The sequence below is a fragment of the Macrobrachium rosenbergii genome, chromosome 4 (genome assembly GCF_040412425.1).
Source record: "Macrobrachium rosenbergii isolate ZJJX-2024 chromosome 4, ASM4041242v1, whole genome shotgun sequence".
NCBI lineage: Eukaryota > Metazoa > Arthropoda > Malacostraca > Decapoda > Palaemonidae > Macrobrachium > Macrobrachium rosenbergii.
Genome location: NC_089744.1, coordinates 2,843,299 through 2,860,249, shown reverse-complemented (window position 1 = coordinate 2,860,249; position 16,951 = coordinate 2,843,299). Strand labels below are relative to the sequence as shown.

Below are 16,951 nucleotides of genomic sequence, written 5' to 3'. Positions count from 1 at the left end.
TCAGAAGGACTCAAACAAGAGTTCCAGAATCATAAAACACGTTAGGGAAATACTTTGAAGGTGAAGAGAAATCATAACTGAATAAAATTCTATGAGATTCAGATTATCCTGGAGTGTTGTCAGGGAAAATCCTTAAAATTATGGATCACCCCTAACCTCAAACAAGGCAGTCAAGGAAGAGAAATCATGAGATTCATTATCCTGGAGTGCCATGTATCTGCACATCTCAAGGACAAAACACTTATAGAGTGATTCAGTAGAATGGGGCTTGATCGCCCAGGACCTGAAGCTGAACTTCCAGAACACAAGACAACACATGCTTGTCTTTGCCCTTTTATGCTTGAGGATTGGCTGATATAAATCATGCATGGTTTTCACGTATACCTCAGCATTGGCATATTACAACACAAGCCATTCTTGCTAGCTTTATGGCTGGGTACACACTCCTCTTCTTTTGTCATGAATTTCCTGGAAGTGACACATTTTGAGAACAACCCATTTCATTAGCATGAAAACCTTTTGTTGGTTAATACCCTTTCTCCTCTCTAAACTTCTACAATGTTGTTGGGTATTCAGGGGTAGCCTGTTCATTCTCTTATGGAACTTACCAAACTACTTGCTGGCATGTAATCTGAGTACAGTACAGGATGTTCAATGCTGAAACCTGCTTCCTCTTTGATGAATGACTGTATAAAACACCTGCCTCCTCCATCTCAAAAGCACAGTCAACAGATGCACATACATTTACATTTTTTGTCGCCAAGCCACATTAATGACATAATGACTTAATTTGCAACTTCTGCACTTGCAAGAGCATTTTTGTAATACATTCATGAACTTTCTTCTTCCAGTCTTTTTGCACACTTTCCTATAGACTCAATGAAGCTGAACAAGCGTCCTTCAGCACTAGCACTCATTCCTTTCCTCGGTTTACCTACGTTCTTCACTTACTCCAGTCCATCACCTTCTTGTCACTTGGAGTTGTCATTATCACTACTAGAAAACCTCTCTAGACCCATTCTCAACACTTAGTGAATACAAGAACATGCAGTAACACAAAAATCACAAGCACAATCACAAGTAACACTGATGCTGAGCAGGCATAAGCTAAATTGAGATGCCGTGACCTGCCTGTACATATTGTGTTAAGTCATAGAGTATGCATTGTCAACACAATTTTTCCATAATTTTTTCAGCTAAGGTCACATATGTTAAATTTGTGAATTTAGATGGAGTAAAGCACTTCTTAAGCTCTGTGTTCTCAAAATTTGTACAAAAGTTAAAATAAAATATCAGCTAGCAAGTTTGAAACAATAAAAACTTTTCAAGTTTATTTAGAGGTCTACAAAATATTTACAATCAAGACTTATCTCAAAGCCTTAATTCTAAAAATGCACTTCAAAAAATTCACGACTAGATTCAAGAGATGGCACTATAATGAGATCCTCATTAGGCACTATACTGATATCCTCATCAGTCATTTCCAAAGAGTATAAGTTTTCTCTAAACTACAGTAAACAATTTATCATAAAGTATCCAGTTGTCACATACTTTAACCTGCAGTTGAAACTGTAAACATGGCAAAGAAGGAAAGGCAGTGGTTAATGACAGCCTTTTGATTTTAGGTGCATGAAAGATCTGAATATACAGTGACTACCAGTTACCTTAACCATATTCCAATTCATAATGAAAAATTTTTAAGGCTCAAAAACATACAGTACCTGTGAAACTAAGTTATTAAAGGAAAAATCATATATCTAAAACTGAAAATTATCAAATATGCAAATGCTCCTGACAAAAAGTGAGAATATAAAGTACAGCAGAGTTTAACCAAAGAAGAAGCATTATGCTTTTGGCATCTTGATTGCAAGCTCAACAAGTTTTACTGTCCCTTCACGAAACTTCCCTACTTTAGATTTTAAATCCATTTACAAAAAAAAAAGTTCCATTGTCTAGAACTTTACTGTGGTCAATGTAAAACTGTTTTATATCATACTACACAACAACTTTTATCATCTCTCACTATAAGTAATGACCATAAATGTTTTAAATTCAAAATAAATTTAGTTTTATCAAAATATGAAAATGTAATCTTTACTAAGATATAACACAAAATACAGTATTCCTGATATATATCACTTTAAAAATAACACAATAATTGCTCATGTTAAGAACTGTCAATTTTCAATATTTTATAAAATTCATAAATGAATAAATACAACCAAAGCAAGTTTATTTGGAAGCTTAATTGCACTATGCTCTATTATCCTCACTGGTAACCTTGCTCTGTGATGATCTAAAATATACAAGCCTTAAAGGTGAAAGATTGTTTTCCAATTAAGTAAACTTGTCAATAATTTTCAAAAATTTCTATACATATAATTTCAAGATGAAGAGGTATATGTATATAAAACATTACTTTGCATACTCGCTGTCTTCAAGATGGACACAAAAGCACCACAAAAACAGTAATAATTCTCTGCCTACACTTTACCCATTGGTTATCACCCTGCTGTCACCAACCCTGGTTCTATTTTTAACTGGATCTAGCTAATACTTAGAGATTTTCCCTATGTAGAGACCTCAGGTTTGTAGTTATGAAAAATACAAATTGATTACAAATTTGTCATTGTCATCCTAAAATTCAGTCTCAATACAAATCAACAATAGTGATCCATGTCCACATTCCATCAACAGTTTAATCATGTTACACTAAACCCTATTCTCAATACTTTAATTCTATAGGTCCATTCAAACACTACTGCACTGGACATTATAATCCACGATTTTATGTTAGAATAATAAAAATAGTTCAAAATTATCATCCAAGTAAGAGGTAAATGCTGTATTCACCATCTTTCGCCAAGCTTTTAATAGATCACACTGTCACTTCTTGATAAAAGAAACAAATAGAATATTCCTGTCCAATTGAACAGAGAAGTAAAGAACAACATATAACAATCACAGAATCATCAACAACAACAACAATGAACATCCCTCAAAAATTAAAAGGCAGACATTAAACACCTACAACCTCCAGATTTAAAAATAGGAATAGAGAAACTATATCTACCAGGTGGTTTTCCAGCAGTAAAAATTAATATAATTCACAAATGAAGTTTACATGGCAATTCACCAAAAAAAAAAAAAAAAGCATGATACCCCATGCCAGAGTGTGCTGAATTACTTGTTTTCAGGATAATAATATAATAAACATTTATGATATGTGAAAATGATCTTATTCTTGCAAATATTCTATAGCAGCAAAAAGGACCCTGTTTTATTCCTAGACAGGGATGTATGAAGACACTCTAAACTATGATGGGTATTAGTATAAACTGCACTTACTACCCTTTCAAAATATTAAAAATACTAAACTTTTGGAACTTCACAACTAAACCTACTGCCCTGACATCTTGTATGAAACAAAAATGTAGCCTATTCTGTTTCTTGAACATTTCTTTTACCTTAGTGACACAATACTGTGAAGTTGGTATTGAAATGGCTGTAAGAAAAAGCAGAAAAAACTGGATAAAGCGTAAAGAGACTGCTGGACTAATGATAAGAGTATCCCAATGGTCAACAATGCAAATTAAATACCTATTCAAAAGAGATGAGGATAGAGTACTAGCAAAAGAATGTGAAAAAGACTGAAGTGAGACTACAGAATAAATTGTTTTATTGCTATAGTGCACTGGGAAGACCATACAACAAATGTGAATCCTAGAGAATCCCAAACACTGTAGACTGAGTTGGTTTCGGCATGAATGGGTGGGAGAGAGGAGCCATTAGCCCAAATAATAGTAGATATGGAAGTAGCAGGACAAAGATCAGAGAGATGGTCCAGAAAATTATGAATAAAGGGAACATGAAACCCTGAATCACATGCTGAAATTGCAAACAAGACTCTAAAGTGGAGAAACCTGATTACATCTTTAATTGCACAGAGGTAGAACCTGACATTAATGATGATGATGATTCTACACCAGCCAATTGTGAATGGTTAGTAAATAATTCCTCAGTTTTTCTGAGCTGCCAAGTATTCTTATAATGTACAGTACTTGAAACTGGCAAATATGCAGGTTCAACCTTCCTATTCATAGTTATAATATGCTATATCACCTCAAAATTCAATTTCCTGAAATGCTACTTTTGAGTTATTCTCTTAGCCACATACAAATTTTAACTAGTAATTTACTGTGAACATAACATTATGATACCAGTGTTTACTAGTTAATGGTAAACAGTTATGAAGTAGATATCAATAGTGAATTACATCAGTTTTTTCGAAGTAAATACAGAAGCATTAAACGAAAAAATGCAAAGATGTAAAAATACCATTAACAGAAGTAAATAATGAATGCTATAAGGGAATCTTCTGATAAAGAATAAACACTTGGTCACCGAAAAATATTACAAAACTATTCATTCGATACTTAGCACCTACAGATGGCTTCCTGAGCAGAGGCTCTTGGTGTGTGCAAGCTGACTAATCTCAAAACTAAATGCTTTTTATTCTAACTACTCTTAATATCTGTATAACTATTTGTGCAACAAAATCCAATCTTGATTTTTCCTCAGCTTGGCAAACAAAGGCGTAATGTAACTGTTCTGCATAGTTGCCAATGGACTAAGAATGAACAACCCATACTTTAAAGTACCATTGCACAAAATTACTCAAGAAATGAGAACTTCAATGTTTGATAAAAATCTACAAATACAGGAAAAACCCAATACTTTAAATGCATAAATTACCTAATTCAACCCAAAAATTAGGAAACCTGGCAGAATGTAAGGCCTTCATCAATTTCACTGCGAACATCTCCGGACAGCATTGAATTAACAACAGCACGTGCAAGGTAACTTGTTAATGCAGCTTGAGTTTCATTAAAAAGCAGAAACATGTCATCACCCATACTTCTTCCAGAGTCCTGAAAAAATAAATGTATTTAAGACTTTTCTAGCAACTGCAGTCAAACAACAGTCTCTGCTGTTTCCAGAATTGTTATTGGTAACTTAAATCCATACTTCCTGTTCTAATGCCATTATAGTCAGCAAATTCAAGAGCTTAAATATTTCAATTAATAAAAAAAAAAATATGGCAAGATGAAAACTTCACCAGTAAAAAAAATGTTAAAACTCTATAAAAATATTTTTCAAAATATATTTCCATTACTTTATCACAGCCTGTTCATGTGATGGACACAAATTCCAGACATATCATTCCACTGCTGAAGAAAGATCAGATGGCTCAGGTGAGTCGGCACTTAGCTCATGAGCATTCGCTCTTTTCAGTTCTGGTAGCTAATTGAATCACTTGGTGTGGTCTGATTCAGCAGCAATAAAATTGTAAGGATAGAAGGCATGAATTTTGGTTAAAGTAATAGGTTTGTACAGAAAATAAAATAGAATTTCTTTTGAAAATTACATTTCATTCACTCCATATTTACAGGTTTGTAATCCATTATCCGACATTCTAAAAACTGAAAAGCTCTAAAAACTGAAATTTTTTTGTGGAGGATACTGCGTCATAAGATAAATAGGGTGCAGTCCAACCTCAAAATTCCAGCACTTTCTGTTCTGGTAACTCCCATGGTTCAGGATGTTTTTGAATCAGCTGCCATTAGTTCTTGAAGAGCTGCAAGGGCAGTGCCACACATTTCTGTTTTGGGATTTTTTCGGATTTCGGAACTGAAGCTTGCTCCATAAATACACAAGCACAGTTTATTTCCAACGAAAACATTCCGTGAAACTCAAAATATACAGCATACAAAAGAACTGTAATTTGCGTATATACTCTTGTATCTTCCGATCTTGCGTACCATGTGATCATTATAATTTCATCCTAAAACATGATTTCTTCGTATACATCATGTATAGTGGGAGATGTATTTTCAGTAGATTACGCTATGCTAGGCTTTCTATGTCTGTCTTGGTTTCAGTAGATACCACTGATAATGCATATTACAGTTAGTTAGTTATAAATGGTTTGTTTAACCAGACCTCTGAACCCTTTTAAGGTTCTTGGGCTGGGAAAAAAAAAAAGAGGGGGGAAGAATACATAAAAAAATTTAAAAATTAAATAATTAAATAAATAAATAATAAAAAATGGAAAAAATTTACAATAAAATAAAAAATCGAGGGGAAAAAAAAAGAGGAAGAAAGAGAAAAAGAGGGGAAAAATTATATTTTATTTATTAATTTAATTTTGTTTAAGAAGAAAATTATATTATTAATTGCAAAGTTATTACCTTCAGCTAGAATATCCTTTATTGATTTATTTTGTAAATAAGTATTTCTTTCATGTTACCATCTGGGACAGTCAATCAATTTATGTTTGATTGTTATTGGGATGTTACATCTTTCGCAAGTTATTGGATTTGTGTGCAGAGTTGACGCCAGATGACCATGTATGTGTCTGGAATGTCCTATTCTGAGTCTTGTTAAAATTACTTCATTAATTCTTTGTTTTTGGGTAGAAGAATGCCACTTTTTAACTTCATTCTTAATTTGTCTTAGTTTGGTTTTGAGAGGGTATATTTGTCCAATCATTTTGCCAATCCTTATAAATTAAAGGTTTAACTGATGCCAGCCAGTCTGATATGGGAGCTTTCGTAGTAGTTGGGGGGGATTGTACAAGCCAATTTAGCAGCTTTATCTGCTCTCTCATTACCCTCAATGCCTACATGGGCTGGGATCCAACAAATATGAACTTGAAGACCATTTGTAATTAACTGATGAATTTCCTGTTGGATATTTTGGACAAGGTAATTACTTGATTTAAATGATCCTATTGCTTCAATTGCACTTCTTGAGTCGCTCAATATGAGTGCTGAAGGAATTCCTTTTTTTGATATAATCTGGAGAGCCAATTGTATGGCTGTTAATTCAGCTGTAAATACTGATGATATTAGAGGAAGGCCCATTTGGATAGTTTCATCACTTGAATAGGCTGATGAGCCCACTCCAGCTTCATTTTTGGATCCATCTGTATAGATTATGAAGGGATTACTCTTCCATCTTATGTGTTCCATGGCATGTTGATGGTACATTTCTGTGTTGAACATATACTTCTCTGAAAGATATGATAAATATGTGCATATTTTTGCCCTTTTTAGTGTCCATGGAGTGATCTGATTTATTTCTTGGGTAAATTTGGGTATCATGTTATGTAAATTCAATAGATGACTAGTTTCTTTAGTAAATAAGTTTTGATTTGGGTTATTATTTGTATTTTGATTATTGAGAAATTTATTTGATACAGGAGATGTGCCTGCTTGAAGGGATAAGCCTCTTCTTAAAGTAATTAGAGCTCTGTAATATTTTAGAGGCAGTTGGCCCGTTTCTGCTAGGATGGAGACAGTTGGAGATGAGCAGAAGGCTCCTGTACATATACACATGCAGTTTCTGGATAAGGGATTGTGAGCTTGTATTACTGATGGAAGCCCGAACAGTCTTAGTCATTACACAGGAGAAATGCTGAGCTGCTGATACCTTAAAAATGTGAAAAGGACTTGAAGAAAAAAGGGAGCTTCTCAGTAAGGCTCCAAATGTGGACTGAAGTCCTCTCTGAAAATTGGATAATTGATGAACTTGGATGTGAAAACCAAAACAAATTTCACACAAATGAAAAATCATAACAGAAGTAGTTTTCTAAATCTGTCCACCAAGCAAGATTCCAAGGTGCAACAGCTAAGATGAAGACGACAAGCCTCTGAAGTAGAATGGAATACAAAATTTAGGCCAAAGACCAAGCACTGGGACCAATGAGGTCATTCAGCACTGAATGGGGAACTGAGAGTAAAAAAATGTTTGAAAGGTGTAACAGGAGGAAAACCTTGCAGTTGTACTATGACACAACTGTTAGGAGAGGGTGGAAAGTAAGATGGCAGAAAGAAAATATAAATAGAGGGACAGTAAAAGGAATGAAAGGGGTTCAGCTAGGGGCCAAAGGGATGCTGCAAAGAACCTCAAGTTATAGTGCACAGGGAGAATGCACTGATGGCACTACCCCTCTACAAAGTCTCTAAAGTGTAAGTCAACCTTGATCTGACCAGTAAGGAGTTGAGAAAGACTACTTCTGTGACCTCTCATAAAAGAAATAAATCTTGCACTTGAGATGCTGGCCTAACCCCTAGTCAGCCCTGGGGCGGGTTCTTCGTTGGGTGAGTGGGTTCCGTTCTCAGCTAGCACTCTGCTGGCCGCGAGTTCGAATCTCTGACCGGCCAGTGAAGAATAAGAAGAATTTATTTCTGGTAACAGAAATTAATTTCTCGTCATAATGTGGTTCGGATTCCACAATAAGCTGTAGGTCCCGTTGCTAGGTAACCAATTGGTTCTTAGTCACGTAAAATAAATCTAATCCTTCGGGCCAGCCCTAGGAGAGCTGTTAATCAGCTCAGTGGTCTGGTTAAACTGAGGTATACTTTTTTTCTTCAGCCCTGGGGCTCCTAAAGCTGTGCAGGAGAAGGTAAAACTAGTTTTAGGACATGAAAAAATTTTATATTTTAAAATATATAATTATTTCCGTTTATTCCTCTTTTTAATATATATGACTGTAAATGGTTACTTCATTTAATATTAGGTGTAAAGTTCCGTAAAAAGTTTACCCAAGAATAACATTAATCTTGCTATAAGTGGCACAGGGTGATTTTCCTTAACTTTGTTGGAAAAAAGTGTGCCTTTAATTCTCCAAAAATCTGTTAACTCTTACCTTACAAAATAACTTGAAGGCATCCTTAACAATCTGATCCAAATTTAACTGCTGAGTAAATCGAAGCTCAGGGTTTCTTTCCAATATAGTAGCAATAATGGTGAACAACTGAAAAATAACCAAAAGTTGTCATCAACATTGGTATAAATTATCTGAATGTAATATTACTTCACATATCAATCAAGAAATAAAGCCTGAAGTTGCTACTAGCTTTATTATCTTATTACAATAGCACTGCTTTATTATCTTATTACAATAGCACTTTATGTCAAAGTGACAAAACTACTGAAGCCTTAACTTTGAATAACTGACTGTACTCTACTTCCCGGACAACCACAAAGAAAGTAGAGATAAAGTCCCTGACAAGTTCTAAGTTCTCGCAAGTTGTGTATCTTACCATAATGTGCATAAATCAAATGAAGGCTGAACATCATTTGAGACTGCCCTTTTGGAACTTCAAAGTATAAGAAAATTCCTAACAAAATCTTTGTCTATCATGTCTTAAAAATTTGAAGTTTTAACTAAGATGAGACTATAACTCAATACCATTACAGCAGAAAAATATACATAATTAATCTGTGATACTTTTACCAACAGAATTTCTTCACCACTAATTCACCAATACTTGCTTAAGAACAAAACCTTAGACCTGAACATATATGTATGCTTATAATCAAGATCAATCTTTGGACTCATCACGTAATAATCTTATGCCTTCAAGTCATCAGATGTTTATGCACTACTTAATCATTTTTTTAAGAGTAACAACAATCAGGTAAAAAATTTTCAGTGGGAAAACTTTGTAAGAGCCAGTGTGCAGCTTCTGCTCTTAGTGCAATGAAGAAATGTTACATTTGTGATGGTTCATTCCATAGCGGAATTATTGAAAACGGTTAAAAATGGAAATCAAAAGAAAATTTACCTCTACAACAATCTGTCGGTATTCAGGGTGTTCGATACGGTTCAGAAGAGTTTGGACAGCAATGGCAAAGTTAAGTTCACCAGGTGACATTTCTGAGATTGTAGGTTCCTGGGGTAACAAGTGACCACACAAACAAACACCATTGGGAGTCTTTAAAAGGATGTTCCAGACCTGAAATGCACAATAGAAATAGTAACTCCCTGAGAGGTAAGAAACATACAAAAATAAGATTTATACATATTACAGTTTTGAATACTTGTTTTTTTATTAGAAAAATTTTTTTGAACTAACCCGCTAGTCTTATGCCATGCCTTATTCATAGTCTGCCAAGTTCCCAAGTTCACCAATCTTTTGTCTTTCAGACATTATCCTCAGGTTATGTATCAGACAATTACTTCCCTTTATAAATATACTGAACATGAGGCAATGAGATCTGTTAGATTTAGAAGACAATACTCATTACAAGATTAATGGGCTTGTATGAAAAACCTACTTTGTATATAAAGCATAATTAGTTTCATCACAACTTCCATCAGTCATATACATATAAGTCTGAATCAATACTCAGGCTGGAAGCAGAGCTGTTGAATGTCGTAGTGTTTGCACATGCCTGAAGGATCCTTGTAGAGGCCATGGGGAATTGGTGAAAAAGAAACAAGACAAGTCTAATATTTTCTACATTTGTATGATGTATGGCTCCTGGAAACACAGGAGAAGTGTAGGACAAGATTGTTTGCATTAGTAAACATACTTGCAAAATAGGCAAGAAAGTGCACCCACCATCAACATGAGAGACAAGAGGCCAAAAGTACATGACTAAGTCTTGGGGAGTAATAAAATGTATACTACATAAAGAATAGTATTATTCAAGACACTTGTGACAGGAGCATCTGAGGTGGGGTGGCAATATAACAGAAATAGCCTCCTTGGTGAGCATCAAAAGATTGTATAGAAGAAAACAGAATATTTAAACTACCCAAGCAATTGTCTTCACAAGATGCCAACTCTTCCACTAAGCATCATGCAAACCAGCACTCAGAAGTTGATCTTATAATTCAAGAGTCAAAGGCACATTTGGTCACAGAAGTATCGCTGGTCAAGTGACCAGTCCTAACATATTTCACAAGTGAACTGCTGCAAACACATCAGGCTGTAACTCATGCTACAGAGGAGATACAGAAGCTTCCTGAGGAGAGACATCAAGGCATGACAGACTCCTAGAAGCTCCAAACAAATATGCTTGATCATTATTACACCGAAGAAAAAATGCATAACACAGTGCAAGAAGGTCAACATAACGGTGTGGAATACAAAACACATGTAAAATTTAAATACTAGTATATTATACTGTACTTTTAGCTCTTACTGCTGCAAGTACACATAAAAAGGTATAAAAATTTACAAAAAATCATTTAAAGTTCACAAAATGAACACAGAAAAACTAAGCATAAAGAATAACTGACAACAACAGTGAAAATAAGACAAGGGAGCAATTTTAATTATCAGAATATATTTAAAAATATCTACCTATGGGCAATAGTATAAGGAATCTTTAGCCTAGGCAAAAACCCCCAAAAATATAGCTATTTCAAAGTTGCAAACCCTGATAACAAATAACATGCCAAAAATAATACAGCAAGGAAGTAAAAATATTACTATCTCACTCTTCACTACAACATATAAATCTGGAAAGGAAAGTGGTTTAACAAAAACAATAACACCTCTGAGCAGTGGCTAGATAGTAGCTTGTTACATAGTTGGCTGAAAATTACTTCTGTAAATCCTTACCAAAGTAGTGACAAATGTACAAAATTGTGGCTGAAAAAAAACTATTACAAAACTAAACTCCCAGAGTGATAATTAGATGGTTACCAAAAAAACTGATCTTGATGAAGTCATTAATCTAACATTTGAGCTTAACAACAGCAAGATATTTATCACATAATCCACAAAAAGAAATTGTTTACTGAGCAATGTACGTGAGAGAACTTGAGGAATGTATAATTAAAAACCAAAAGGAAATAAAAAAACGAACACTGAAAAGCACTGGATGACGATTGCTGAAACAAACACATGGAGATAACATACTTGAGGATTCTGGGAGCATGAAAGGCAACAGTAATACTTCTGTTTGATGCAAAAAACACAAAAGGTTACTGAACCTGGGAATACTGCAGACTGTGAATAAGGCATTTACAGTATATATAGTCCATGAGGCAGTAATGAGACAGATAACCATACATCTGATAAAAGGAAATCGTGTGTTGAAACACTAGCAAATACTTTAAATACTTTTGTGACATAATTTCCCCTCAAATAATAGCAGTGGTGACACTTAATACAGGCGGTCCCCGGTTTACGACGGGGTTCCGTTCACCATTCGTCGTCGTCGAAAATCGTCAAAATCATGTTTTAATGCTCTGGGTGCATTGAAAACGATTTCCATCAAAAACCTTCAAATTATGATTATTCTGCCGTAAAAATAATAGCAGTGGTGACTGGGTAATTTAATAATGACAAAACCTGGGAACCGTTGTATCAACTGCCTGTAATGACAAAAAAAACAAAAACCTAAACTATGGAAAATATATAAACATACCTTCTCATAAAATTTCTTGGGAGTTCGTCCTAAACACCCATCAATCATCCTTGTCTGCTGTGGTGTTAGCCTGAAATGTGAATTTTTTTAGGCAATGTATAGAACCTAGTAAGCAATTGCTTTTGCAATACTTCAATGTAATAAACTTAGGTTTTAGGATTTATCCTTTCAGAGAATGGTTTATAAACTGTATCTTCCAAACACAACAAACTAGTACGTATTACAGTTATTTGTCAATAGTTCTAAATTCTCTAATGCATCACCTTACACACACAAGAGGAAAGTTAAACGACTGTATAATATTCAATATATACATTGTAGTACTGAACTTGGACTGGAAAATATTTCAAAGATACACAAAGAGTTAATTTAAAAACATATTTGTGACTACAACAGTTCAAGATATATACTGTACAGAATATATATTATCATACATATGAAACTTTTAACCCTTTGCGATTCCTGGGGGTTCAACAATTGTCTAAACTCATGAATTTACCACTCGAATTTATAGATCTTATTCTATAGCCGTGTGTAAATTTATTTTGCGTGTTACCTGTATATTGTTCTGAGTTCATTTTGATATTTTATAACTGAACTTTATCAAGTTACCTAAGAACGTAAAATATTTGTACTTTTGGTAAATGCTATACTAAAAAAAAAAAAAGATTTGTGAATTCATTTTGCTTCACACAAAAGTGAAATAAATATCCTTCTCAATGATAAAATATATATTTTTTATTGTTACTGCATTTAAAAATGTATACAAAGACAATGGAAAAATGCAAAAAACATTTCTAATACTTTGAAAACTTTAATGTTAATTTTAATATATACTTTCATGGATGATAGAGTTAAACTGAAACTGAAAGACTTTCTGAATACAAAATATTTTCTAGAAGACTTTCTGAATGTAAAAAATATTCTAGAAGGCAGAAAAGTACTGGAAAATAATTTTACTGTTATACTGAAATTTTAACCTAAAAAGCATAATGGTTATTAAGGTTACTTTATTTTTAAGAAATATTTCTTACAGGCTACCTAATAGTCCAGCATTTCTGAAGGTCTGGAGACCACTTGGTCCCACTGATGCCAGACTATCAGTCATCTACTGTATACTTTAGAGCATATTTCTGCTTAAGGGTTTGAATAGCTCCTGTTAGACATTACAATTACATTCGAACCTGTTAAAACCGGCATCCTGTGATCGGGGAACTCCCGTGGTTCAGCGCATTCTTGAACCAGCCACCATTAGTTCGTTGAGCGACCATGAGAGCGGCGCCACATATTGTTTACAACTTCCCGAAAGCAAAAATTATGCCATATCTCTTGTGTTTTTATGAAAATAATTAAGAAATGAATATGTCTGGTCACACATGTTTTTGATATTAATTTTATATGAATAAAAATATATTTTTAAAGGCTGCACTTGAGAAGGTTCTACCAAGTCAAAACTTTTAATCAAAACAGTGAGACATTTGGCAATGCAGGAATTCCTTACTCTTAGAGTGCCTGATGGACTTATGGGTGACACGTTTTTTATCACTTTTATATAGCTGTATATTTACCCACTCGATATGCCACCCATGAGATCAGGTGATGCTAGAGGTAAGAAGTGCAAGCATAAAGCTTTATCTATGCTAGATAAGGCTTAGTTTACTTTTTGATGGCGAACTGTCAAATGCACCAAGTGATTGCCGAAATTCATTCTTTATTTTTCTCAGCTCATTACCCTCTACAATCAAAATAAATGATGAAGAAACTAACAGTGATAATTATATGAAGATAGCAAATTTAGGAGATGAAAGTCACCAAGAATATTCTATAAATTCTGAGAAAAATTAAGTAGTTATCTTACGGTTAGCCTAACTCGGAAATTTATGCTAAATGTGCTAAATAAAGTACAATGTTTTAAAGATAATTATACTATATTAAGTTATAAAACGATAAAAGTGAAAATATATGAATAATAAAATGATAAAAAGTTATGTCAGAACTTAGCCAAGTAGTAGTCTAAATTGGCAACTAAGCTATTTGTATGTGGGATTAACTTGTACGACTATGTTTACATGGGGCCTCATTTTTTAGGGGTGCATTCTATATTCTGGGGCTTTCTATGGTCCGACAGTGGCCTCGCTCAAGGTTCCCAGATTTAAGTGGCTGGACTGTAGTGATGAAGAAGCAAAACACACCTTTCCACATTTGCCCACTTGTCTATGGAGAGAACCTTCACTACAAGCCTTCTAACTTCATTAGGAGCCAAAGCTTCAACAGTTTCCTTCCTGCCCCGGATGTCATGCAGATAATAAGTCATGGCCTTGATCATCCAACTAAAAGAGAAAAATAATACTACATGAAATATACAATATCACATTTAGAGCAATAACCATTTTTCATTCAAAGCAACATAGACCATTGACATGGTTAAGATCCAACCACTTTTTTTTTAATGATTTTCTATTATTGTACGTCTTGATAATTTTCCCCAATACAAGTATATGTACTCCAGCACTTTTTAGACTAAGTATTTTATTTGATGAACAGTAAAATAACTAAATTTATGCCAGTTCCACACAACAGTAAGGGTACAAATGCTAACTTCTTTCCTTCCAGTATTTCCTAGTGTTGCATACATTAGACAACATTATTTTTAGGCTTATGACCAATAAATATTACAATGCTGATATTTCCTTCCTGACAGTTTGACTATTTATAAATCACCAAGATACTTGTTATGCTCAGTAAGAGTATCCAAATTTTATTTCTAATAATATTAATAGCACGTAAGTGTCTAAACCTATTAACACTGATTTTAACAGTGTCTTTAACTGTTTATCACTAGAGAAATGAAGACAAGCTATGCAAGTTGTGTGGGGAGGCTATTTTAAACACCACAGAGTTGACAAAATAGAGAAATAGTAACTGAGACGAGGATACTTTACAAGTATCAAGTACATGATGATTAACTACCTGCAGACCAAAGAGCTTTGCACCTACACTAGTAATTCAAGGCCATTATACAAGGAATGACATATAACAAAATTACAATAAGAAAACCACCAAAAATTTTAAATCTTGAAAGAAATACACCCAACTGCATAAAGTACTTACAATACTAATTCATTAACAAACTTTATCAAAATATTTTTACAAACCTTACTCTAATATTGAGAATGCCAGTAAAGAGCTGTGTGTGTGTTGCAATTAGTTTCCCACAGTATAAAACTACTTCTTGCTGCAATACTGCCTGCACAACACCATGATCCTGAAATTTAATTGAAAAATGAGAGGCACTGAAATGCCTAAGAATATGTTTTAATTTAGTTCTGTCCACTCATGAATACCGTTAAACTTACAAGCAATACAACTAAGAAAAATTAATGCTGCACAAACTGCAAACACAATTTACTTGGTCTAACATTGATATAAACAGTGTACAAAATTTCTCAAAGAACTGCAATTCACAAATGCATAATCATGGATAGTGGTTCTGATCTAAATAATATTAACACAAAAGGAATTTGGTCATCAAAACTAGTTAAGACTCAACAGGCAACTTCCGAATTTTGATTGCTTGCTACTGGCAATCAAAGTCCACTAAAAAAACATGTTTGTGAATGTTTGCCAAAAATGTAATGAAACCATAAAATTTATTTAAATTATTCAGTCAAGAAATAAGTTCAACCTACTTGAAAGAACTTTTGCAAAATTATTTGCAGCAAGACAATCAAGCAATGTACATAGAGCCCTTACACCTTAAACCACAAGCAGAACAAAAAATTATGTCAATATTGAGATTTGCCAAGCCCCCCCCGCCTTCCGCTGTAGGTAAAAATCTGAACACCTTGGCTAATAGTCCAAATGAGTACAATTACATCCCCTTGTAACTAACATCATGAAGGTAAAATAAATATTTTTTTTTTTCCAGAAGACCTGTTTCCATAATGAAACTAAAAATCCCACAAGAACTGTGTTATATTTTCTCCAGAATATCCTTCCATCTGTGATCATACTGCCTCAAAGAAGGCTGTTTCCAGTTCCTAGAGACCTGGGAATTTGACCAGCAAACAGTCTGTGGGATTAGACAATCATTACATAAAGGCTGATTTCCTCCTTTCCATTACACAATGGTGGGTCAAACATGAATGGCCAAAAAGAGGATAGCAAATTACAGTTTTTAATGAAATCTATTCAACACCTGATGAAAGTTATGATGACAAGTATTCCGGGAAAACACTGATGGACTGACAGATAGACAATCTCCCTTGAAGCACACCTCTGTATGATGGTCCACCTTTGCTGCAGGTTTAACTGAAATCCATGACAACTGTGTGGAATGGGTTGCAACTATAAAGTTAAGCATGACAAACTATCTGACAAACAGATATACCCTCAGAAAAACAGACAGACCAGCAATCTGCCTTCATCCATATCTATGCCTTTATACTAAGTGTGAGATTTGACCAACTATTTAAGATGACTTTTGATGACAAGGAGATGGTGACAGACAAACTAATAGGCAGACAGTCATGATTTCACTTTAAATGCATCTATGGATGAGGATCTACCTTGTTTGACTAAAATTCCTTCAACCAAATAGTTGCTGTTGCAATGATGAAGTAATGTGACAGACATACTGATGGGTTAGGTTCACTCATACACATCTAAACCTTAGCACCAACTCTAACCAGTATTCCTTCAACTGCGCATGAGACAT

The 16,951-nt window shown here is 34.2% G+C and overlaps 1 protein-coding gene across 6 annotated transcripts in view; it reads right to left on the bottom strand.

The window, feature by feature from the left end:
• Positions 1-1,318: 1,318 nt before the first annotated feature.
• LOC136829761 (probable phosphorylase b kinase regulatory subunit beta) overlaps positions 1,319-16,951 on the bottom strand; it is a 119,925-nt gene continuing 104,292 nt past the window's right edge. For 4 of the 6 annotated variants that reach the window (XM_067088637.1, XM_067088627.1, XM_067088655.1 and 1 more), the window contains 6 exons: positions 15,390-15,499; positions 14,427-14,564; positions 12,235-12,304; positions 9,636-9,806; positions 8,714-8,821; positions 1,319-4,931 (listed from right to left, as the gene is read on the bottom strand). In XM_067088637.1, the coding sequence (XP_066944738.1) occupies positions 4,773-4,931; positions 8,714-8,821; positions 9,636-9,806; positions 12,235-12,304; positions 14,427-14,564; positions 15,390-15,499 (756 nt within the window). In that variant the 3' untranslated portion in view covers positions 1,319-4,772. The remainder of the gene's footprint in view (positions 4,932-8,713; positions 8,822-9,635; positions 9,807-12,234; positions 12,305-14,426; positions 14,565-15,389; positions 15,500-16,951) is intronic. The other 2 variants (XR_010850484.1, XR_010850485.1) reach the window with 1 other exon arrangement.